At 40.0% G+C, this 25,352-nt stretch overlaps 1 protein-coding gene across 2 annotated transcripts; it reads right to left on the bottom strand.

Annotated features, from left to right (window-relative positions):
* On the bottom strand, positions 1–25,172 carry kdm5bb (lysine demethylase 5Bb). Of its 2 annotated transcripts, XM_080295011.1 has the most exons (28): positions 24,768–25,172; positions 23,448–23,525; positions 22,990–23,112; positions 22,501–22,671; positions 19,223–19,279; positions 17,855–18,004; positions 17,644–17,737; positions 17,200–17,321; positions 16,596–16,754; positions 14,277–14,396; positions 14,030–14,188; positions 13,722–13,903; positions 13,435–13,597; positions 13,185–13,304; positions 11,744–11,938; positions 11,288–11,469; positions 11,058–11,182; positions 7,971–8,121; positions 7,745–7,859; positions 6,836–7,191; positions 5,855–5,993; positions 4,758–4,937; positions 4,102–4,263; positions 3,228–3,713; positions 2,633–2,717; positions 2,330–2,538; positions 1,994–2,248; positions 1–919 (listed from the first exon to the last, which is right to left on the bottom strand). In XM_080295011.1, the coding sequence occupies exons 1-28, from the start codon at positions 24,918–24,920 to the stop codon at positions 782–784; spliced, it is 4,629 nt and encodes a 1,542-aa protein (XP_080151137.1). In that variant the 5' UTR covers positions 24,921–25,172; the 3' UTR covers positions 1–781. The 2 variants fall into 2 exon arrangements, with proteins under 2 accessions (XP_080151137.1, XP_080151138.1); XM_080295012.1 differs by lacking the exon at positions 19,223–19,279.
* Positions 25,173–25,352: the final 180 nt, after the last annotated feature.

Raw genomic sequence — 25,352 nt, 5'->3', positions numbered from 1 at the left:
TCCATAGAACAAAAGGGCTTTATTCCACAATATAAACTTGTAACATCTTCAGCTACTCCAGGTCCTTCCTGCTGTTTCCCGTGATGGGTTACAAGGCGAGGATCTGCCCAGCCAGCAGCCTCTTTTTCCTTTGGCGTGCCGCAGTGTTTCTCCGTAACCCAGACACGTAACCCAGTAGCTTTCTGTACATCACACCATCATCGCTAAAACACAACTCAGCCGAGATCAAAGCCATTTAAGTCAATTCAGACAAAAATTATTGCTCAGATAAATAAAACTATTCTACAAAACAAAAAATGGGAATAATTATATTAAGATGCATGTACTAAACACTGGATTTCAAAGAAAAAAAAAGTCATTTTTTGGGGGGTGAAAACCTCGACTTCTGTCCCCTTAGCTCTGGTTTAACATGCAAGAAAGTTTTAAAGAAGATAATATTAACCCTTGATTAATTCTCTTTACCGGGGGGGAGGGGGGTTCATGGTGTAAGACTCCTTTGCGTCGATGTAACGGGATGCCATGCAGCAGACTTCACATCCTGTGTTTTTCTTTTTTTCATTTAGACAACCACAAACAATTCATAAGAAGGAGGAAATATATATAATATATATATGTAAAAATACAAAAAAATAACTAAACATTATAGTTCTGGACAACATGTCAAAGAGGAGATAGCACCGTTGTTACAAAAGGGTTAGACAGACGGGACGAGGGGGTGAAGAGGGGTACGGGGTCAGTGACCCTCCAGACTGAAGACACGCCTCCCTTCAGAATGACATCTTTACTTTCTTACGCGCCCGTCGTTCAGTGTACACGTGACGCAAATGTAGTCCTCCTTCTCGGCCATTTCTGCCGTAACGCCGACGCACACTTGGTGAAACCACTGATTGCAGCTGCCGTCACACTGGACCCAATTCACCTGCAGAAACACACAAGTCAGTCAACATCACAGCTAAACAACAGGTCTACACTTCCAAAAGCTATATGCTCCACAATGTTCACCAACACCACCTGTGTTTTCATGGAGAGCAGCAAAACAATTTACAAGCTCGACCAAACAAGGTACCACCTATGCCATCAATGGAAAAAATCTAATAAAGATTTAGAGTTAGTCTGCAGTCGGATATTCATTGAAAAATTCAGTTAATCCGGAGGAAAGTTTTAGTTTGCGTTTATCCTGAAAAAATTCCCCTCCGTCCTGTTTATGATAGACCTGTCACACATATTCAATCAAGGGATCAACAGGAGAATCTAACATATATTTAAAGTTAAATGTGTCCTCCAAGAGATGATGGCTATGTTCTACTTCATGATGTTGTTGTTATTTAGTTTGTTTGTCTTATAAAATTGGAAATCCTTCAAACTCAAAGTCACGGGAACAGCATAGCTGGAGGGGGAGGATAGTTTCCACCATCATTACACCACCTCCCTGTGTTTTTTATAACTCATCCACCTGGAAACTGGAGTTTGAGGTTTGGCCAGTTTGACTGACAGATGTCCCGACACAGCTTTAGCTGATCAACCCTCCTCGGGCTCGACTCTGCTAATTTGAATGCCTGACTTGAATATCTCCGCTGTGGGGGGTGCCTTTTTTTGTTGTTGATCTGACTAATATTAATGCCTGCTGTGAGGTACAGACCCCCTCAGAAGTCTGTGACGTTGTTAAGGGGTCACTTTTGGCTCCAAAAATCTCACCCATAACCCGCCAACACATTTATGTGAAGGCTTTATGTTAATAAAATGAAATATTAAAATGTCATTCACCAGAAACCTACAGCACAGAGTTTTTGCACAGGTTTGTCTGGGAGCGCTGGTGTTTGCTGTTCACGATCAATTCTTTAGATAAAAATAAAGATTACAGCTCGTCTTGTTTTTGAAGCAGCAGTTTCCTGACCGGAGATGAGGTCCTCATATGGAAGACAGTAAAGTAACCTTAGCCTGTCCTCTGCAGACTAAATCCATTTATGTGGCTCCTGTCAGAGGTCTTTCTCACCTCATCTCCCTCTGGCAGCTGACACCTCTCTGCTGGACACACAGCCATTTCCTCATCAGAGTCGTCAGACTGGGAGAAGTTGGAGCGCGGGGAGGACGAGGTCGAGGTTTGCCTGCGCTGTGGATTCTTTTTATTCATCTTTTGTCTCTTGTGAGAGTGCTTTTTGTCCTTCGCTCTGCGCTCTCCATCTGAGCTGTCTCTCTCCAGATGCCGCTTCACCTTCTTTTCTGAGCTGCTTGCACCTTTGGCACCATCCTGAAAATAAAATCAGCACGATGAAACTGGCGCTGCAGTGTTCAGGATGTGAAATGGTTCCTTTATTGGTTTGGCTTGTACCTGGTTCAGTGGCAGATTTGTTCCCTGAGAGTTAAACTGCATGTGTTTCTCACAGTCTGTGGGCTCCTCCTGTGGTGGTGACATGCATGGGTTTGTTTGCTGGCTGCTGGCTCTGTCCAATAAGACAAGGTAGAGGCTCTGCACCTCTGGCAAAGACACCTGCAGAAGGAGCCCCTCCACCATCAGCTCTTCCAGGTCCCGACTCAAACCTGCAACATAAACACGCAAAATCTAAAATGTGACAATCTGAAACGACAGAAAAACTGCGAGTCATGTCTTCATGAAGTGGCTCAGGACACTGACCGTGCAGCGGTATGCATCTCTGCTCGGTGTAGAAGACGGTCTGAGCATGGCTTGTCCTATTCCACTCTGGAGTCAAACAAGGAGCCTGTATCAAAACCATCAAACTCCGATGTTAACACACGCAGGTAGGTGATAATAAAAACAACTCTTTAAGCTTTAAAGAGGGCTGGAACTGAGCTCTACATATGAATCAGATTTGTGTCATTTCTGCAGCTTCTAAGACATCTATCATCTTTTTATTACATCTCACAGCACCCTTTAATGGTGCATTTCTCCTCCTTCATTATTTTATTTTATTTTTTTACACCTGCCAGATGATTTATACTAATATACTAATATATCTCCTTCTGTTAGCTCCTTCTGTTTTGTACGAAATGCTTGGAAAAGCTGTAAAAACCTGATCCTGAACCAAAATCTTAAAATGGTTTTGTAAGGGAACTGGTTTATTGTGTCATGTGGAGAAAATCTAACTCTCTGTTGCAGACGTACATTTTCATTTAGCAGAGTTGGGGAGAGAATTGTTCCCCATCATTACCAATTAACATTTGCAAAAAATTAACTGCTTAAAAAGTGGCACAAAGAGATGAGGAGTGACCTGAGTGTTGCTCTGAGGGTTGTCACTGCCTGAAACCCAGCGGGTGAGAGTGGGAGGAGTTCCTGGCCTCTCTTCGAGTTCTGGTAGGTTACATGCCTGTGAAACCTCCTGCGCTCGCTGCTGCCAGTTTACTGTCCTCTCCATCAGATAGTGCAGTGCATCACCCTCCGGAAGGCGCACCCCGATGTGCCGCAGTGATGCCAGCAGAGAGAGGACTTTGCTCAAGGGGGGCTTTTCTGACCGCTGGCACTGCGGACAAAGCCATGGCTGTGTTTTGCAGGGATCTGACGGGTCTCTGACGCACACGCTGTGGAAGGCATCCCTGCAGAGTTCGCACTGTAGCATCGCACCCATGGGCGCCCTCTGACAGAAACACACCCTCAGGTCCATGCAGTCTGCCGTGGGAAGGAGCTTTGACTCATTTGCTGCCCTGAGATTAGAGAAAGCCTCCATCTCCCTCACCCACAGCTCCTCAAGAGTTGCCATCTGTTGAATAAAACATACTCAGTATTTTTCCTGATGAATTTCAGCAGTCAGATCTCTACCGCAGTGATTAAGCAAATAATTACTGTGTTATCATAATATTACAGCGAATGTTTGAATAAAAGTTAGTTTTTTTCTTAAATTGACTGTTATCACCCTGTTCAGCATTGTGCCCCTTATCAAGTTTGACTGCTCAACACACATCCCAAGCACCCTTCTATATGCAGTTAAGCTTTTCCTGCAACAACCTGAAAAGACAAGACTTTCCTTCCGCTCAAAACTACTTCTCGTCATCAGGATCTGACCACCAAAACGTCAAAATCAGGTAACTCAGCAAACTTTATTCTTTTGAAGCACACGTGTCTCAGGGAATAGCTCTTTGAATACTTACTGCAGAGGTAGAATCCGTGGTCTCTGAAAGCGCTTTTTCCACATCGCTGAGCGTATTGAACCTCGAAGTTTTCTTTTTGTTACTTTTAGGTAATTCCTTTCCTTTCTTTGCCTTCCTCTTTGGAGAACCGACGTTTCCAACTTCACATCGGGGACAAAGAACCTGCAGAGAACAAAAGCCTTGTGAGTCTCCTGGACTAACAGGACCTAAAACTAACAACCTCTGCCTTTGACACAGGGATTTTATCTGCACCGAGCCTTAAAATAAAGGAAATTGTGCTCCTGTTTACACTTAACCCTGCATGTTATTATTGTGCCAGACACTACAACGAAGCCTGAATTTGATGGAAATAAATGATTTTCACGTAGAAGTTTGGCAATAGTTTTGGTGACTAACTGTTTTGTCTAATACAGTTTATTGGGTAAGATCCCATAAAAAACATCTTCAAATGTTTTCTTTGTTTCCAGAGAATCCAATACAGTATACATATACAGTATTCAAATTCATTAAACACAAGCTCAACTCTCTCCACACAAAGAGAAGTAGAAACAGGAAGGATCGGACAAGTCAAACATTTTCTGCCTGCCAGGTTTTAACCTCAGCAGATAATATTTCAAAATGTCCTAAAAATCCTTTTAAATCTAATTTAATTTTACCTCCAGCAAGGTGAGGCTTGAGTCTTTCTGAAGGAAAGTTGCTGCTGCTGATTCTTTCCATTCCTGCACTTGTGCCATGAGAGACTCCAGCCTGTCTAAAGGCTCCAGGTGGACTTGAATGGCTTGTCCTCGTAGCACCATGTCAGAGAGGGTGTCCACCATCGGGATGCAGCCGCTGACCTGAATCAAGAAGATTATTTTAGTGTAACACGCTTTTTTTGCCCCACTGATACCCTGAACCAGCTGACCAGTTATGTTGGCCTCGTTTACATTTTACTGGTCCTTAAAAAAACAACTAATAACTTTCATTAAGTTATATACTACTGAATAGCTTAATAGTTATAATAACACAAAGAATTAATTATTCTAAAAATATTCTGAAGAATAATTAAAAACTAAAGCCTTCAAATAAAGGAAGTTGTGCTCCTGTTTACACTCAACCCTGCATGTTATTATTGTGCCAGACACTGAAAGGCACGGCAAAACATACAATACGTAAGCCAGCACTTTTTTTCAGTATGCTATATAGTTGCTGTATAAAATAAATCAGCAGAGGATGGGATCAGGCAAAAAGATACAATACATGAGTCGTTTTGGACTTTTCCACTCAGAGATTTCGATTGTAGTTACAGTAATTGTTGACTTTCTTTTCCCCCTGTTTTCGCTGCACCGCCTCTTTCCTCTCACTGCGTGTGTGGGTCAGAGTGGAGAGGCTCCAGCCTCAAAATAACTACGACAGCGTCACCTTCACTGCTGCTGTGAAACACGGAGGCTGAATCTAAAAATAGTTTTTACTCACACACCCCTTCACACTTTTTACACCCCAGACGCCTCTATTTTTGGTCACAAATGTGAGTGACACAGTTTCACTGCCTTCCTGCTGTCTTTTATACGCCTCTAAGAACAGCCTCTTTGTTGCAGTAACCTCACGCACTTCCTTTAAACTGGCAATAAGTTACTAACAAGTTTTCATGACAGGAGAACTCTCAATCGTTATAAACACCATCACAATTGTTTTTAAGTCACACCCTATCAAAATAACATATAATAATATCATATTTCCTAATAGTCCAACCATTCTTAAAATTTCTGCTAACCTGAAGCTCCTCAGCTTCTTGCAGCCACTCTTGGGCTTTTCTGATGGTGTCTTTCAGGAGAAGGCAGTTTGGGAGGTAGGCAGGGATGCTAGATGCCTTCTCAGCAGCAGCACTAAGGGTCTCTATGGAGTGTAGTGGTCTGGTGGGTAGAAAAACACAAATGACGCACCATAGGTTGTAAACATTGGCACAATATTTGCATCAGGTCCATGTTATCTATATTATCCATACCAAGAAATGCCATGACACTTCGTTCACAAGCTTTCTAAATATTTATTTTACCACAAACACTTTCAAAAATGTTCTGTACATACAGGTTTTATTGCATAAAATTGCATAAAACATAAAGCTTATGTTATTTTGAAAACCAAACTTATTTACATTAAATAATATTTTAATTGTCAAACATCTGAAATATTTTTCAAACACTATCTCAAATTCTGTGAAAACCCCAAATTCAAAGCTGCAGTGGACTAAGCATGATGAGGAAACACAAAACTTTTTTTTAAAAATACTGATATTTAAGTCCTGATTGGAGATTAGTTTGCCTGATAATGGTGAGAGTAAATGCGCATTCCTGACAGCCATGCCATTAAAAGCTTCTGAAAAGCACTAATGACAGTTAATACTGGACAGCACTGAGTACCAATGGAATGAGGGCAGAACTAAACATGATGCTCACTTTTTGTTGGTCTTGTTGAATATTCTAGCAGCAGCATTTTGCACTAGCTGTAATTAAAATGAAGCAAAATCAGGAGCACTGACGTAATATTACATTATTCAGTTACAATCAGTGCAAATACCTGGACACAGAGTTAAAGCTAAGAAGCAGAATAACATCTTAGAAATCATCTGGTTTTCTTTTGGATTAAACTCAGAGCATGACAAGCTACCATAATATGTCCTTGTTGCTGTTTTGGAAGCTCCTATCCTGTGGCTATGATGCAAACTTTATCATGGACTAATCGGTGCTGCCCTCACCTGACTTTAAGAAGACTGCTCGCCTTGTCCTCCCAGTGCTCAGACATAGTGAGCTGCTCCTGAAGTCGTGCCATGGCTTTCTCCACTGACGGATGAGGTGCTAATCCGACTCCCTGGTCGATGAGCCTCCTCATGGTCTCCAGAGTCAGGGTAGCAGGCTGAGCGCTGGCCTGTTGCACCCCCTCCAGCCATCGTGCTTGCTCCAGCCTCACTCTCAGACGCGGCAGCTCAGGCAGGTCCACGTCGAAGTCGAAGCTGACGTCCAAAAGGCTCTGGATCTCAGCAACACTGGGAAGTTCATCTGCCAGGACCTTCTCGCTGTGCTGCTGGAAGTCTTCAATGCGATTTAAGAGTTCCTGAAGATGGAAAATACAAGAAGTTGAAAAATGTCTTCAAATCAGATCAAGTAGTGCATTTTTATTTATTTAACAGGGAAAGTGCATGTTAGTGGACATTGACGTAAAAAATAAGACGTAAACGTGTAAGATTGTAAGAAAACCACTAATTTACATCTGTAGTCCTCAAGCAGGTCACATCAAACTATGCAATACAGAAAAGACATGTAACGCAAAACACATAAAAACACACAAATAAAAACAATACATCACATAAAGTTCAGAAAAAACTGATCACAGATCTAACATGTTACGCAGAGGTCTACTTTATTGTCATTAATAAGCTATTCCAACATTTACCTCCCTTCACTGACACCACACTTTGTGGTTCACCTGTGAGGCATAAAACTGTCTCATTTAGCAGTGGCCTTAGTGCCAATCACACTGCCATATTTTTAAATACAAGCAACGCAGGACAGAAACTGCACAAATAACAAAAGCTGCACAATGTGACTTAAAATTAAAGAAATGAAATTTTACTTTGGTAAAAGCAAATTTCTTCTCCTCAATTTACCTTCAACAGGGGCGCCTGAGGGAGACTGCAGGAGAGGTTATACAGCTGCCGCACAAATGAACTCAGCTCCTCCACAGTCAGCTGGCTCCGTGACTTCCCACTTCCACACCGATACCTGTGTCCATGAGTGAAGAAATCACCCTCATTAAGGCGCCATTACTATTCAACAAGAAGAATGTGTGAGAAGTAATGCATAAGCCTGGGTGACATCGCATATTAATGTTACCTGGTCTGCTTCTTGCCATTCAACAGCTGCTGTGCCACAGACGCGCACTTCTCAGCATCTTGTGTGACCAAACGAAGCCGACGCAGCAGGTCGTTGTCAGGGAACAGCTTGGAGTCTGACTCAGCAAGGAGGGTGCGAAAGACTGGCAGGCCTGAGGAGACAAGAGCAGCTTAATCATAGTCTAACACATTTGCAGCTTAAATAACCCAACATGTTGCTGAGCAACTGATGACTTACTGCAGCAACCTCTTTTTTATTGTTTTTGCTGAACATGGCACTGGCGCTGCAAAGAGTAATAAATACTTTTATCTTATAACTTACACCACTATTGACTTAACTGAGTCTTAGGTTAATTGCTTCCAGGAGCTCTTTGAGGAATTACTTTGCTGACAGTGACAATGGAGCGGAGTCATTGGTAGAAGGATTTTAGGATTTCATTTCTTTATTGACTTTATATAGAATCACTTAGTCCAACAGCTCATTATGATTATTGAGTGTGATTCTAATATCTTCTAATCTAATATCAAAAACAGGAACAAAACTCGGGGTACTTCTTTTTGTGTGTTATGTTATACTGGCCCGGGTCTGGACTGCGATGAGGCACTCACGATATAACAGTGATATGTGCTTTGTGTAGCATGAATGACTGGTTAAAAGGTTGGGGCAAGATAGAACAGGAACTCAGCAAAGAGGAAGAAAGGTGAACAAAAGCACCATGAAAGGCAAAAACAAAGGTGGCAGTGAAGCATTTTCATTGTTTTTAGCATATTGACTCACTTCATCATATACAAGTTCTTTGCCTGTTGTGACTTTTGTGTTCTCTGTCCCAAGGGTTTAACTAAAGGACTTATAGCAGCGCAAACAAGCTGCTCCAGAATGAAAGTAAATACCTCTAACACCTGATCCTAGGTCTGCAAACCACTGTATGCACAGGGGACGCCACTAAAGCTCACCTGGTTGAGCTGTAACACATGTCTTGTGTCTTTACTGTGTTGGGTTGTTTTCAGTGTGTCAGCCCCCCCCTCACTGTCTTCCCACTACTGTGTACTCTATACTGGACCATCCAATAAAGGCCAAAAACATTCTGAATGCACAGACACTCACACAGGAAATGCTGACCTTGACTCTGAGCTCGAAACACATTATTTCTAATCGCAGTGCAGCTGCAGAGCAACTTAATATTAGAGCAATATATGCAGTGATGACTCCCCACTTGGCCAATAGAAAGGGGGCTGTCAATGTCCAACATCATTCATTCAAGATGTCTCGCCCAGTGTGTGTTTTAACAGTGTGTGCAAACACAGCTTTGTTAGTCAAAATGCAAACGCAGTGGCACACGTTTGTTTTGAGCTTTCTGAAACCAGAAGTGAGCATATTTGGATGAGCAACTGTACGACTGCAATGCACAAACTCAGATATCTTTCAATTGGTACTAAGTAACAGACTAATAAAGTAGTTGGACAAATTTCTATTTACCTGATTAAAATGCTTCAAAAGACACAAACGGCAGTTTTGTTCAGTGACTCCATTTAGCACAGGTGGACTCTAGCAGACTTCAGTTGGCTACAGCTGCCTGGTACACCTACTCAAAACTTCATCTACCAACAGTTTTTAATCACTGGAGAATCCCAAACAGACAATCCCAAACAATTTCCAAACAATTATTTTTTTAAAAAGCTGTAAACATTTATTTTAATTTTTAAGTCTTTTCATTGGTCCTTTTAATGTGGGAGTTTTGGGGGATTGGGGGCAGTTTTGGCTCTTATGCACTGGCTTCTTTTTTCAGCCCTGCAGGTTACCACTTTGATTTGCTACATGTTTCTCCTATTAAAGCGTCTTAATTAAGATAACGAGAAAAAGCCGTAGAGCTCTCATTTGCAAGTTTTGTAAACTATTTTTGCTCTGCTGTCTATAGCTCCCAAGAACAGTGTGACAGCCTCTTCAGTAAACGAAATTTAATTAAACTAGTGGCACTTTTAAAAATAAACGTCAAACAGTTAACACCATGCTGAGGAGTCTAAACAGGAGGTCGATTACACTTCCTACAGAGTGACACTTTTCCCAGTTTGAGCCTAAAATACATGGAGAGGAGGGATGCTGAGGCAGGCAGATGAAGAGGGGATCCTGCTGCTGTGCCATAATAAACAAGAACACCAAACTCACAGTACGCAGACTGCAGCTGGTGGTGGACGCGTCACACATGACAAACTGTGCAGTTTGTCAAGTGTACAACAGCTGTATTAATTTGATGAGTAGGAAATTTTACGATCTGAAACTGAGGTAGTTAATAAGGTTTGGATACATGTTTGAGTAAAATGAATGGATTTCTCACATCTACTCAGGAAAGCTGACAATCTTCTACTAACAAGGTTTTCATCAGTGCTCTACTTTCTGAGATAAAAGACGAGCAAAATTATATTACTGACTATTTACAGATTGGCAGGCAAAGCAATCCTTTTTAATACGAGTCTTAAACATACATCCATCAACTTTTTTACAATCTTTGCTGGCTTGTTTTCAGCTCAGCACCTGCCCTGTTTTGGTGTAGATGTGTATTTTTCTACTTTTGCAAAACATAGTAGCTACAGAATAAATGAAACCGTCTGCATTTACATGGGCTGTCCATAAACTTCACTTTAACTGTGCCATCGTCTCTTCCAGCAGGTATGAAATCTCCTTGCCAAATGATGACTTGTTTGCTAAACTGAACATAGTGCTTTTGTTTTGGGCTGTAATGATCCATAGCTGTGGCCAGATAACTGAAACGGTTGATGCTAGAATAACCACATTAAATGTGGAAATGGAAAAAGAAAAAGGAGGAGGATGGTAGAGGTGGCTAAAAAGATGATAGAAAGCGAGATTCAGATGCTATTATTACTGCTTACTCAGTCGAGTATAAGCTAATGTTTTAAAATGGAAAGTAGTGCAGTCTTTATTACAGCACCATGGAAGGAGGTTGTCTACTGCAACTTCAAAACATTGGTTTTAAATTTGAATATAGTTTCATTTTCTGAAATTAGGTGCAAGGAAACACTGGTTATTTTACTTAAACACGTGAAACCATCTGTTTGGTCCTTTGCTGCTTACCTTTCTTTTTTTCGAGTTTGGCCTCTAGAGTCTCTGTTACACGGGAGGCCCATTCATCATACAGCTCAGATCGCTGCTTCACAGAATTCATCATCAAAACCAGGTCGTCCAGTGTGTATCTGTAACTGTAGCAGCAAAGCAAAACGATTGATTTTTTTAATAAGATGCACAAATCAGAAGAACCACAGTTTTCTGTAGTTTAATACTAAAAAATAATCAGTGGGACTTACTTCACTGTGTAGTTGGTGACGGGGCAGGAGCAGAGGTTGTTGATGTGGTACAGACAGACCAATACTCCGGGGGTACAGGGACAGGTGATGGCAGACAGGTAGCAGGTAGTCTTGCACTTGAAACATTGCCGCTCGTCATCCTGGAGGTGATCGTACTTTGCCTCCTGGTGGTGCATCGCTCCCTGAAGGTGTGAGATACCAACAAATGCATTAGGTGATGCAGTGTGTGTTTAAACACAACACCTCTTTGCACTTTTTTTAAACATGTATGCTACTTTCACAGCTGGCCAATAAAGCTTAGTGGCACATTTTTACACATTTCTGCGAGGCCAAAACAAAAAAGCAATTTTAAACTAGTGATATGAAAAATAAACCTGTATTTATTTATTAAAAAATAGTCTACACACTATGCAACTCTGTCATTATGTCTACACGAGTTGTTGAAAGATACTGTACCATTTTCTTCACTTTCTCTCTCAGCTCCTCCTCTTCTCGGATCATGGCGACCATGTCCTTGTGCACGGCTGAGGCCAGAACCACGCTGAGTGTATCTGCTTTTGTGGCCATGTTGCACACCATCTCATCATGCGAAAACACGTTGTACCGATGCAGCATGCGGTAGTGGTCAACACACTGTCTGCCAAGAGGCATCTGGTAGAAGAGAAAGGAGCAAAAGAAAGTTATGTGTGTAATTGGTGATGGAGCAATAGCAGAAGAGAAATGAGTCAGCAGTAGTTTTGAGTAAGTGTGTAAAGAAGAACAAAAAAATGTCAGCCTAATGTAAATATTTTCAGCTTTTCTTACTCTCCTGTGATACTAAAATGAATTTATTTCAACTTGTGGCTACTTTACAAAAGAAAACTAATTTTAAAAAAGCAACATGATCTTTTTTGGGTGAACAGATATAATATAATTTACTTTTAATATAAACTGCCGCTCCACATTTCTCTCCAGTTCATAGTAACAGCCTTTGCATAACACTATGAAAATACTGGAGGTAATCTAAATACTGATGCATGACCCGATAAAGCAGCTTAAGCTTTATTTATAGTCCTGCACTGAATCCCAAAGAGCCTGTGGCATAGGCTGTTGTTGGTATTTGTGTCTGCTTTTCTCTGCCCTCAGCATGATTTTTTTTCTACCTGCTTCATGGGAAAATTTCTCACAGAGACTTGAACTAAAGCTACTAAAAGTCTTCTCTGCACATTGCGCTGGTGTTCGTGGACTCTACAGCCATCACTGGTGCTTCATTCTCTCTTGCGATTGTCTTTCTTTCTCCTGCATGCTATCATGCCACACAGCCTTCTAGATAGTTTACATATTCTCTAATTCTGTGAGAACTCACTTTACTGAGAGGAAATCCCACATAATGTGATCCTTCTGCACCTATTGCTAACAGGTGCCATTGAATACCATCATGAAGGATTCTACTGTGTTTGTTTGAATTTAGAAACACACCAGTGCTCCTAGTACCATTTTACAGTTTCACCATCGGTGTTTTAACCTGTTAAAGGGATGGGCAGCTTTCAGATTTCACACATTCAGTTAACATGACCTCTGTTTTTATAAGACTTAAAGCAGTTGTTATAACAGTGGTTAAAAATGTGTGTTGCTGTGATGCGTAAATACTTTTCTGGGAAGCTGCAGATCAGGTAAAGTGTAGATTTTATACAGAACTATAAATCAAGCTGTAAAGCAGTACTACTAAAATAAGCTGGCATTTTTTTTGTACTCAATCAATGAAAATCTTTCATACTAAAAATAAAAAAAATGACCTTGTTATTCATTCACATCTTCTACTTTCACATAAAATTATATTAGAAAAAGTGTTTTAAATACTTTTTCCAAACAAAAAAGAGATGCTGTTTAGAACAGCGAAAATAAAGGGATTAAATACCCAGTCCACTGTGCAGAAGTTGACCGCCTCAGCGAAGTTGAAGCCCTGATTGAAGCCACTGTGATAAGCTCTAGGAAATGTGATGACAAACTCACCAGCACACTGGTTTGTTCTGTAAATCTGAAGCAAAGTGGAGAGCAGAGAAAATCCTGTGAGAAATATTCAAGTTTTATCTGTATATCCACTTCATAACAGACACTGACTACATATACAGATGTAGACTACACAGGATGTGAAAAAGACTACGAACTGGGACTCCATAGTCCATCAGGGTGTTGGGGTTCATGATAGTGACCAGCTGGTGGAGCAGGTCAGGTTGAGACTCAAAAAGCTCTGGGGCCAGTTTCTTCATAACGTCCTCCAGCTGCTCGGCAGCAAAACCAGGAGCACCATACCAGGTTTTGGGTTCCCCCCTTGAAATGAATAAAATAGAAAAGACTTCACTCCTGCTGGCCAAAAGTGAGGTGCAAATAAAATGTATTTGATTTTAGGAGCTCAAGCAATAATAAACCTATACAAGAAACTTTTTTTGTATACCAGTGCAGGTAATTGATGGAGTAGCTCCAGTGATCCTCGATGTGCCAGCAGAAAGAGGAGAAGCACATGCCAACATAAAGCCACGGCAGCGTCATCCCACAGATGTCAGCTGTTACATGAGTCAGTACAGACGGGTTCATCATCGCCAGGTTGTTGAGGTTCCAGCCACATTTGAGGTATTTCTGCGTGGGGAACGGCATACCCAGGTCAATAGCAGGAATTACAGTGCAATGCTTGTACTTCTTAGTTTACAAAACATGATTCAACAGATGTATGCAAGGTTTTATATTGCTTATTTAGACATTTACCTCATCTGCTGGAGAAACCTTAAATTTTCCATTTGGAATAGGGAATCCACTCCCAAACTCCTTCGAGGCGATATCTGCTCCATACTCTACAGTAACGTCCTCATCAATGGCTCCAACCAAACGCCAAAACTCTTTCTCTACCAGCTCTGTGGGCACCATCTGTAACAAAGAAGTGAGAGGTAATTGAATTTAAAATACTCAGACTGACATAGAGCAGTATGTTTATGTTTGGACCATATCTACTTACATGAACTGGCATGTTGAAGTAATCAGATTTAAAGGCATCTGCCATTTGGCCAAATGCACGCAGGGAATAGTCTCTGTATGCCTGTTCAAACCCGAACGCCTCATGAGGCTTGTTGCATTCCTGTGGGCAAATTTAAAAAAGCCTTTCAAAGATATTGACACGGTTAGCTTTTGTGTGTGTGGTTTTTAATTTATACACAATTATTTATGGAATTATGATGCCAAAAACCTATTCTATAACTACATAATTAAAAACATATAGGTAAAAATCTGAGAATTCTGAAATTGAATCTGTGGGAGAATGAATGAACTTCCAGGAGGTAAAAAAACGATCTTGGAGAAAAAGTGAGCAAACCTTTTAAAGCATTTTTTTTTTAAAGCAGTTCTCTTTCAAACCTCACTCGGTATCTCACTATTGAAAGTGGCCTCTGGCATGACCAATCAAGCAAGCTCCACTATTACCATGTCTGTCCAAAAACGACTAATTACGTCAACAACACAGGGTCCCCGAAACCCTTAGATCAATAGTGTTGGAGCCTGAACATAGAAGCCTGTCTCCTAGAGTCTGCAGTCTAGAGAGCCAAATTGGCAGCTTCAAAGACTCAGAACTTTCAGCAACAGTAGAGGAAAGTGAAAGCTGCAGATGAGCAATGGGGCACAGGTGGAAGCATCCCCACTTGGTTTCAGATTTGATATTTCACTCAGTGGTAAAGGGATTCAAGGGTGGCACTCAGGTTGCAGACTGTTATAATGCCAACACCTGAGGAGATCGATCTCCAACCTTCAGCACATACACATCTTAAAAGCCATTTCCAACTTGATTGGGTGTTTTATTATTTTAATTTTCCTCTTGCTCTGACATTTTGACAAACTTCACACTACACTTACAACTTACACCTGGAGAGATGATGCGACCATGAACAGTCTAGGCCAGATTTAAACAGCCATTAACTTCAAAGGCAACAAAACATTGGAGTAACTGCAATTTAGAGGTACTGTCACCTGTACGTTATCACTGAAACTCACTTACTATGTACACTGCTGCAGCTGTTATATATCTATAACTCAAACTAAACACCATTTTATATCAGTGAAGCAGCAGGTTATATGAGTCAGCCCCCAGCAGAGCATCCTGCCTGAGGTCTCCTCTGAGTATCAGATGCTTAATGGTGTAAGCAGTGTTTCAAAATTAGATAACAAAGAATTAAAAATATTTTTTATATTTCTTTGGCACCCCTCTGGTGGCCTGTGGTAAAAGCCAGCCCTGCCTCCTAAAGGTGTGACGTTCACACATGATTTCTTTTTCTGATTTCCACCCAGAAGACTGTTCAGTTCCACCATATTTTGGCTCTGATTTGGCATTAAAAATACATGGGTGTATTTAGAAGGTCCATACTAAAGTAAAGAGTGGCAAAGAGAAGTGAAATCAAATTATTCTGAGCTTTGCAGGTAGCAAAAGTCTGCCAGACATTAGAGCTGGCTCCCGGAAGGAGAACCTTTAAAACCGACCCTGGGAATACACTGGCTGCACCGGAGTCGTGTTCTTTTTGCGATTTGGCTATGGGAGCTGTTTGAGCCCACTCACTCCTTACATTGCTTAAACTAAGAGAAGTTATACAACTTTTTTGAGCTGTTAATTCTGCTATACAAGCCAGTAAAAGCCCAAAACAAAATACAGATGTAGAACTACGCATTTTAGTTCCCTTTTAATGTTAGCGTTAAGCTATACAGACTTTGAGTAACAGTTTAAGATAACCATACCTAAGAAACTTTCAATTGTAGTTACAGTATTAGTGTAGTTTTGTAACACATTTTCATTAGTGATGAGAGATTCTTGTATTTAGTGCAGTTACACTTGTTGCAGAACAAGTGACACTGATCTTACTTCTTATTTGTTGTACTGTAACCCAACCCAGTACTGTTTTTCTAAGCCAAACAAACAGATAGCAAAAGTGAAAGTAAACTACAGGATCACAGTCTTTACGTCACTGATAACATACCTGCTTATATGTTCTTTTAAAAACAAACACTATAAAACCTGGCAACAGCTTAAAAAACAAATACATTTACAATAAACAAAAGTAAACAATAATGTTTATAGATGGACTACACAGTATTTATGCACTACTTAGAAGCTTTATAAACATCCATTCCACCTTATAGATGTTATAGATGGTTTACAAAGAATTATTAAGTAATAATTAATATTATTTAGTATTTTTTCAATATTTGCTAACAGTGAAAAACTATTTAGCTCATTTTTCTATGTATTAACGATAGTAATTATAAAGTGTTACCAGACTGTGCTGTTTAATCTCACCTGAGCCAGACACTTGGGGCACCTCCAGTCTCCTCTGGGAACGTCGTGCAGAGGAGGGATCAAACAGAAGGTGTGGTAGCTGTCGTCACAGCCATCACACAGCAACAGGCGGTCTTCATCTCCCCCACTGCCACACACCAGACAAACAACCAGATCCACCTGGGCAATAACAACAGGAGCAGTTTGTAGTGAGACGAAAATAAACAGATAGAAATGAAAAACATTTTTTACATAGACTGAAATCTACCAGAACTCAGTATATTTATTACAAAAATGAAGAATTTTAACATGCATGTTAAAAATATACTTTGAAATGCTGTCAGTTTTAAAGGATCAGTTATGGTGCATGATATTTTAAACCTCATTTTTTCTCTTCTTACATTACTTCTGCCTTCTTTTCTTGTGCTATTGTATCTTTTAGTTTATGTAATTACATTCAGCATTAAAATGTCACATTTTTTTTGTTATGTGTTATTTGTGCTCTTCAAAAAATGATACATATTTAATGGACAAAGGAAGCAACTTAGTCAAATGACAAAAACTTAGGGTGGATTTCTCATCATGTTGCATTAAACTAAAACACACTCTTTTGGTGTCTACTTACTGGACTTGGAGGAACTGGAGGCATGACTTTCTTATACCGTGACTTGGGAACTTTGTCAGCTTCAAATATTAGTTCCTTGGTTTCAACTGGTTCCTGTTTCACCAGAATTGGAATCTCTTTCTCTGCAAGGCCACAAGAAACGTTACTATGACCAAGAAGAGGATTATCCTTTACAGGAAATGTTTAAAAATACATGGACTCCATATTTGGTATTTTTAAGTTACTATAGAAATATTATTTTCTTGGCTAAAGGAGGATTTGTAACTACTGAATATATGTTTAATTACCATTCATTTCTGCTTATCGCTACTTAACACTCTTCTTACAACATTCATACATGTTTATTAATGCTTAATGATTCCAAACAAAGTGTGTTGAAGTGTTTGCATTAATGTTGTGAATATCAACAGAATAACTGTTTTCGCTCTGGGGTGTGGGTCTAACCTGGTTCTGTCTTGACAACAAAAGACCCCATCCTCCGCCTCAGGTTTGGCTTGCTATCACCGGGCTCACCTGGTTCAGTCTTCACACAGACAGCCTACAGACAAAGTGAGAACTGAAACGTCAAACTATGAGATTCTTCAAATAACTGTTGAATAGTGAAGCTTGTACTGATGGTTTCAGGGCAGTTTTAGTCAGGCTTTGTGGCTCCCACCTCACACTTCATGCGCTTGGCTCTGCGAGCACTTGGACAAGCATCAGGTATCTGGACAGGTGTCCTCTGAGCCTGGTCCTGCAGCTTCTGCTCCTTGATGTCTGTGCCCTCCTCTGCACTGTCGACCGGCTGGACAGGCTTCTGAACACACTGAAAGAGCCAGCGAGGGAGAACTATATCACAAAGGCTATTAGAAAGAACCTATGCGACTAACTGGAAATACCTGTATAATCAGATGCAGTAATCAGGAAGATATAAACTGACTGCCAGGTAGTACAGTACAGTTAACTACAACTAAAACTAAAAGTAAGAGTAGAAGAAATATTTTATTTAAATATTTAAATAAATAAACTGAAATTTAAAAAAGATTATAGACTAAAGGAAAAAATGGAAACTGCCTGAAACAAAATTAACTAAAATAAAAAAAAATAAAAATACATATAAGAATATAAAAAATATCATTTAGTCTTTCTCACTCTGATGAAGTTTGTTAACCACTGTCAGGCACTGGTGTAAAAGTTTAATAAGATAACTGGCGGAAAAAAGGTACATTTACTCTAGCATTTTTGTATTTTTTTTATTAATCTTTATCTTGTTTAATTTTTGTATTCTTTTCTTTCTCTTTTCAGAGAAAGTTTATATTCTTTATACTGATGTTTATATTGTTTGAAAATATTTTGTTTTCATTAGATTCAGTGTTAGTTTTGATCTGTAAATTATAATCACATGTGTGGTACTTCTCACGGACGTGATTCAAGAAGTTCAGAGTATGACAATACAAACACAATATTTCACATCATGTACACATTCTTAGACAAACACATGCAATAAGGACTTAATAGTGTATCTGGTATTCAGAGTTATTTTAGTTTTGGTATTATAGTTTTAAGAGTGGATTTTATTGTTAAAATATCCAGATGTGGTTTACTTTTTTTTAAAGTTTGGTATCATTTGGTATTTAGGAGTGTTTATGGTGAAACAGTCAAAGAAGAAATGTCCATGAGGAGGATGTGGTTAGTTTGTCACCTCAAACAGGGAGCAAAGAAACATGCCAAATTAAACAGAAGGATGTGTGTGAGTTGAGACAGTTTGTGTGTGAAGGTAAGGTATCTCAGACTCTCAGGAGTTTGACTTTTTAGTTTAACTAATTACCAACAGCAGGTTATTGTGTGGATAACACATTACAACTGCAGAAAGTAGATCAAGGTGAAGATACCGTTAACTGACACTAAGATTAACTGTTTTATGAAGAGATTTAAATGTTGTCTGTAAATATAGCCCCACAACTTTATGCTGCCCAGCCACAGATAAACATGCATTTTGTTAGATGTGAGGCTGAGTAGCTTCTTAAACGTGACACAAACGTACTTCTTGAAGTTCAGGATCAGCCTCCAAAAGCATCAGTTTGGAAGCTGGATCTGGTGCCTAAGGCAGGAGAGAGCTTTGGTGATTACAGAGTTTAAAGTGACCTGTGTAAGAGGTCACAAATGACCAATTAAATTATCTCTCTTGCAAAATTTCATGAAAAATTAGAGCCAAAATAAATAAAAGAGACACAAGATGATAAATTCAAACTCAATATATCAGTAAGAAAACAGAGCTAACTTAAAAATACTGCAAAAATCAGACAGCTCTTAAAAACACAAAACATACAACCCAACATGGAACAAACGATCCTAATAATGCATTTGTTTAATCTTGCTCCTTCCATATTACATTCAACTTGCATTCAACAACATTTAGCTTCAATGGAAACATTGAACTATAAATCATTTTCATTTGCAGAAGAAATGAGAAATACCAGTTCAGTGGTTATTTCCTGCTTTTATTGTCCTACTTACGCTAATGCAAACGTGTACCACGCCTAAGTTTGTTTTCCAAACAGCCACCTGCTGTGTCCTAAACCATGTTCAAACTTCACCAGTTTTATTGTGACTTTGAATGAAGGCATACATTTGTTGATTTTACTGACTGAGCTCCTTCCTGTATTATATTTAGGTTTTGATCCACTGAGCTTCTCACTTTTATTTTCTATTTTCTATTTAACTGTACTCCTTTTGTGTACAGCTAAATATTTACCTTCCTAAGCTATTTTTTTTGATATTGTCTTCATTATACTGAGCTTGGTTGTTTTCCATGTTTTGGTTGCAGGAACTGTAGTGTCCCAACTAAATGTACCTTATCTTTGTTGTTCTCTATTCAGGTGTCAGTCTGTCACTGCTTGGTGGAAGGAAACTGGGCCAAAAAGCTGTGGTTTGGGCATTAATTGGCATATGCAAGCAAGACCACAAACTGCCTATAATGGCTTCCTCACATTGGCGGGCTGTTAAACTTGATTTTAAGATTTTATTGTTTGTTTTTGAGCAACTCAGGTTTCAGTATTGTGGCCAAGAAAATTTTGTCAAACACACTAATGGAGCCAGGAATGAACCAATCTTCTGGTTTAGTACATGACGTGCTCTACCTCCTGAGCCACAGCCACCCAGGAAGTGCAGCTATGAACCGTTATGAACTGTGGGAATTATTTAGGAAAACTGAACCATTTCTGTGGTTTAGCTCTTAAATGTTAGCGGTGGAGTCAACGTGTTTCAAACTGGGCTGGATAATCCAATCAGCATTCTGTGGATAATCCCTAGGGCTAACACTCACACACATTTTACAAACACATACATACATACATACATATACATAAACACACACACATATACATATTTATATATATATATATATATATATATATATATATATATATATATATATATATATATATATATATATATATATATATATATATATATGTATATGTGTATATGTGTATATATATACATATGTGTATATGTATATATATGTACGTGTATATATATATATATATATATATATATATATATATATATATATATATATATATATATATATATATATATATATATATATATATATATGTGTGCGTATATATATGTGTATATATACACATACATATATATGTATGTATGTATAAAAAAAACACCCAGCACGCCCCTGCGGGCGGTTTATCCTTCAAGCTCGGGTCCTCTACCAGAGGCCTGGGAGCTTGAGGGTCCTGCGCAGTATCTTAGCTGTTCCCAGGACTGCGCTCTTCTGGACAGAGATCTCCGATGTTGTTCCCGGGATCTGCTGGAGCCACTCGCCTATCTTGGGAGTCACCGCACCTAGTGCTCCGATTACCACGGGGACCACCGTTACCTTCACCCTCCACATCCTCTCGAGCTCTTCTCTGAGCCCTTGGTATTTCTCCAGCTTCTCGTGTTCCTTCTTCCTGATATTGCTGTCATTCGGAACCGCTACATCGATCACTACGGCCGTCTTCTTCTGTTTGTCTACCACCACTATGTCCGGTTGGTTAGCCACCACCATTTTGTCCGTCTGTATCTGGAAGTCCCACAGGATCTTAGCTCGGTCATTCTCCACCACCCTTGGGGGCATCTCCCATTTTGACCTCGGGACTTCCAGGTTATACTCCGCATAGATGTTCCTGTACACTATGCCGGCCACTTGGTTATGGCGTTCCATGTATGCCTTGCCTGCTAGCATCTAAACGCAAGTTTAGCGGGGAATTCAGTCCTTCTGCTCGGACGATCTCTTCGTGGGAAATAGTACCCCAGCTTCGGCACAGAAAGCGGACCGGCAGAAGCTTGACATCGAGGAAAACGTTAGGTTTTTATATATATATATATATATATATATATATATATATATATATATATATATATATATATATATATATATATACAAAGGTTCAAGGTTCTTTATTTGTCACATGCATAGTTATACAAGTATAACACGCGAACACGTGAAACGTAGCCTGACACGCTCCTCGACATGTGCAAAAATTGGGGGGGGGGGGGAGCTGTAGAGGAAGAACATTATATATATATATATATATGTATATAGAGTATACATTGGGTGAATGTGCAGTAGTAGCAGCAGCATATATACTATATATATATATATATATATATATATATAGTAATAAGACTACTATATTACTAAGAATGTTTTTAATCATAAAAAATGATTTAATCAGTATATTACAACACAGTACTCCATGCTACATGTGCGCCTTTCACTCCTACACTGCTGAGGCTGTTAGTCTCTCTAAACTCAGCTGGGTATCGATGCTGCAGTACTCCCAAAATTAATGAAACAAGAAGAAATTTTAAAAAAAAAGAAGAAGAAGAAAACAACAAAAAGAGGATGGCAACCGTGACCCATCATCTTTATGGAAACTGCCAGATGATAATTGCTTTAGTCAACAAGATCAGAAAGAAACATTTGCTGTTAAAATGAAAGTTGAAAATGTATTCCACTAAACGACACGCAAGCTAATCTAAAGTCTCACTAAAGCTCCCGAATGTATGAAAAAGATCTGGCTGCTTTAATATCTGCTGCTTTAAAGCACTTACACTTTGTATTGGGATGGTTACTTTTTATTTTACAGTAAGGTACAGCACTGCATGTATACTTTGCATTAGCACAAGTCGAGCAATGAAAGTAGAAAACATCTCCTAAATGGGCATTTCTCATTATAGTTAGTGCACAGACCAGATGAGTCACACACTACTGGGAAAAAAGATATGTTGTCAGGCTGATGCATGGGTCTAACTCACCAGCAGGTTTGCTCCATTCTGAAACAGATTGTAGGGATAGAGGATCCGCTCGTAATGCCCTCGCAGGTGTGAGCCAACGGCTTTGCCAGGGGCAAAGCCCATGTGAAGCGCAATCTTGGTCCATCGCCTGTCCTGGCAGACGATGTCAAACCCGCCCTCCTCTGCTACCAGCTGAAGTGACACATAGTTTGTTATAAGAGTGGTTTAACTAGATTATTACACATAAATGGACAGTTCTTCCTGCATATAAAAAGGTTTTCATCTTCCACTAAAGGAAATTTCCAGGACTCTGATCTCTTAACAAGTACTTTTTGGTTTAATTTACTCAAATTTGAAACACATTTTTATTTATCAAATTGCCTCAAAAACAAGAGTCTTAACTAATCGTGTTTATGTGAGTAGTCACCCATCCAAAGGGTGTTTTTTCACTCAGCTAAAACCCCTGGGTATTTGATTTAAAAATGATGTGCAGTGCAAGCAAATATCAACCTTATTTAGCTTATATAAATCCAAAATCTTCCTCTCCACATGAGGAATCTTCAGGCTACATCCCTGCAAGTCCCAAAATTTCGCAATCTGGTCCAAGAAGTTGAGTTTGACTCTGGTTTGTGCCTGAGAAAAGAGACAAGCAATGAAAAGTCAGCTAAAGACCAAGAACACCAAGAAGATTACTGAGCAAAACCAGAAAAAATGAATATTAGGTGCTGTTCTGCTGTTTTTGTAAAACATAAATAATTGCACTTTCAGTTTTAAATCCAGTAATCCTTTATTTTGTAACATTATTCCAAAGCAGTAATAACATTACTGGTCTTTGTTTCATTGTAGCCTCAGTGGGTTTACTGGCTACGTGAATGAGTTAAAAATAGAACCAACATTTCAGAGTACTGATCCACAGAAAGATAAACGAGTCAAATGAGGGCTGGTATGATCTGACTAGCAAAACTCACCTCCAGTTCATTGAGCCTTTGGATCCGAGGAACAAAGTGAAGCTTGTCGATATCGCAAGCAAATGGAGGCTGCCAACCCTAAACAGCAACAAAAATACAAGTGAAGGTCATTTAATTACGTAGTCTTCTTTGACTTTCATTTTTGCAATAGTATGCCATGTGACTGGGGCTACTGTTTTTTTTTTTTTAAAGATTTTCCCAGTTGTGTTTGGACCCAAATTAGCCAAACTTTTTTTTCTTTTTAAACACTGGTGGCTTATCTAAAGTGAAATTAGCCAGGTAAAGAGGCATACGACTACATATTTGCAGGCTAGGCAAGGCCTGCTGATAGCTGAGAGAACAACAATCAATAAGCTCTTCAATACCACACACAAACTGGGCTATACAATGAAAACACCCATTCAACACCCATGCTGGGCCCCTAAAGTTCTTGTTTCAACTCTGAAGCCAACATCCCCCCCTCACCACTGGCACACAAAATGGCCAGATGGAAGACTCACTCACCAGCACAGCTTACCACAAAGCCAACATGGAGGACAACACCCTACAACACAGGCATATACATGAAGAGTGGCTCACTCTTAACACACTCATATTCTTATAACATGCACGCCAGGGTGTAGGTCGCCGTAATATGGCGGATTTAACAATAACTTTTCAGAAAGAAAACCCAGTTGAGTCTTTGGCCCACAATGGGGTTCAATATCTGACACTTGGAAATGAAGAGTTAATCCTGGACTTGGCCAGGCGGAATAAAAACACCCAAAAAAGTGACGGGGCGCTCACTGGAGGGCGATGACCACTTCAGGATGCTCTTGAGAAAATAATCCCTAATTAATACCAACTTTAGGTATGCGAGGAAACTCGGGGACAAGCTGAGTAAAAGCATTGTCCCTCATATGATCACATCATAATCATCCTCTTCTTCTACGGAGCCTAATGGCTTCCGCATAGCCACCTATGTCAAAGCTGTGTGTTGAATTATGACAGGTTGAGCTGTTAGCCTGCGCTAGCCTAGCCAAGCAAAAGTGACTCAATGACTGAGACCATCGACGCTTTGTTGACACACGGCGAATCACGACTTTAACCCACTCAAAACACCGACAAGTCTACGAGGCTGCTGTCGGTCAAAAGCAGCGCGGCTACGTTGTAAATAGTCACGAATGAGAGGCAGCTAGCAGTGGCAGCACAAAGAATGAAACAACCGTTTATCCGCCATGTTGAGCAGTCCCTTTAAATCCCCAGCTCTCCGTCTTTAACGATGAACTAATTCAGCATCCGAGTCTCCTTAACGCTTTTTTCACCTTTAATGACACTCACCGGGGGCGGCCGCACTTTACAAATGCCCGTTTTTTCAGCGATGGGACGGATCTTATTGATGAAGGCGTACGGGTCTCGAAATTCTTCCCAGCTGGGCTCGAAGACCGGGCACTCCGGAGGAGGCTTGAACTCGTCCGGCCGAGGCAGGCTCATCGTTTCGGACGACCCGGTGGTAGCTCGGACAGGACAGGTCACCGTTCGAAGAATGCTTTTTCAATTTAATTAATTAATTTTTATTTCCTGTCTATTCACCACTAGAGTGGGTGGCAGCCAGTCGACATCAACATGAGAGGAGGCAGCTTACACACACACATACACACACTCAAATACACACATAACCTACACACTCTTCCACTTACACACACACACACACATCCACTCACAGTGAGGAGAATGTTCCAAGGCAGTGAGCAGTGAGCACTTCCGCTCGAAAAACTAGACACCACGCAGCTCTTATCTATGCATGTGTAAATTCTCTGTTTCTGCGGTTAAATCGACGTATTAATCAGTAACTACTGAAGGAATACAGTTTACAGCGTGTCCTGTAATGTGATATCTTAAATTACGCAGGACTTTACAGACAGA

The sequence above is a fragment of the Astatotilapia calliptera genome, chromosome 20 (assembly GCF_964374335.1).
Source record: "Astatotilapia calliptera chromosome 20, fAstCal68.1, whole genome shotgun sequence".
Lineage (NCBI taxonomy): Eukaryota > Metazoa > Chordata > Actinopteri > Cichliformes > Cichlidae > Astatotilapia > Astatotilapia calliptera.
This window is presented reverse-complemented; position numbering and strand designations above follow the sequence as displayed.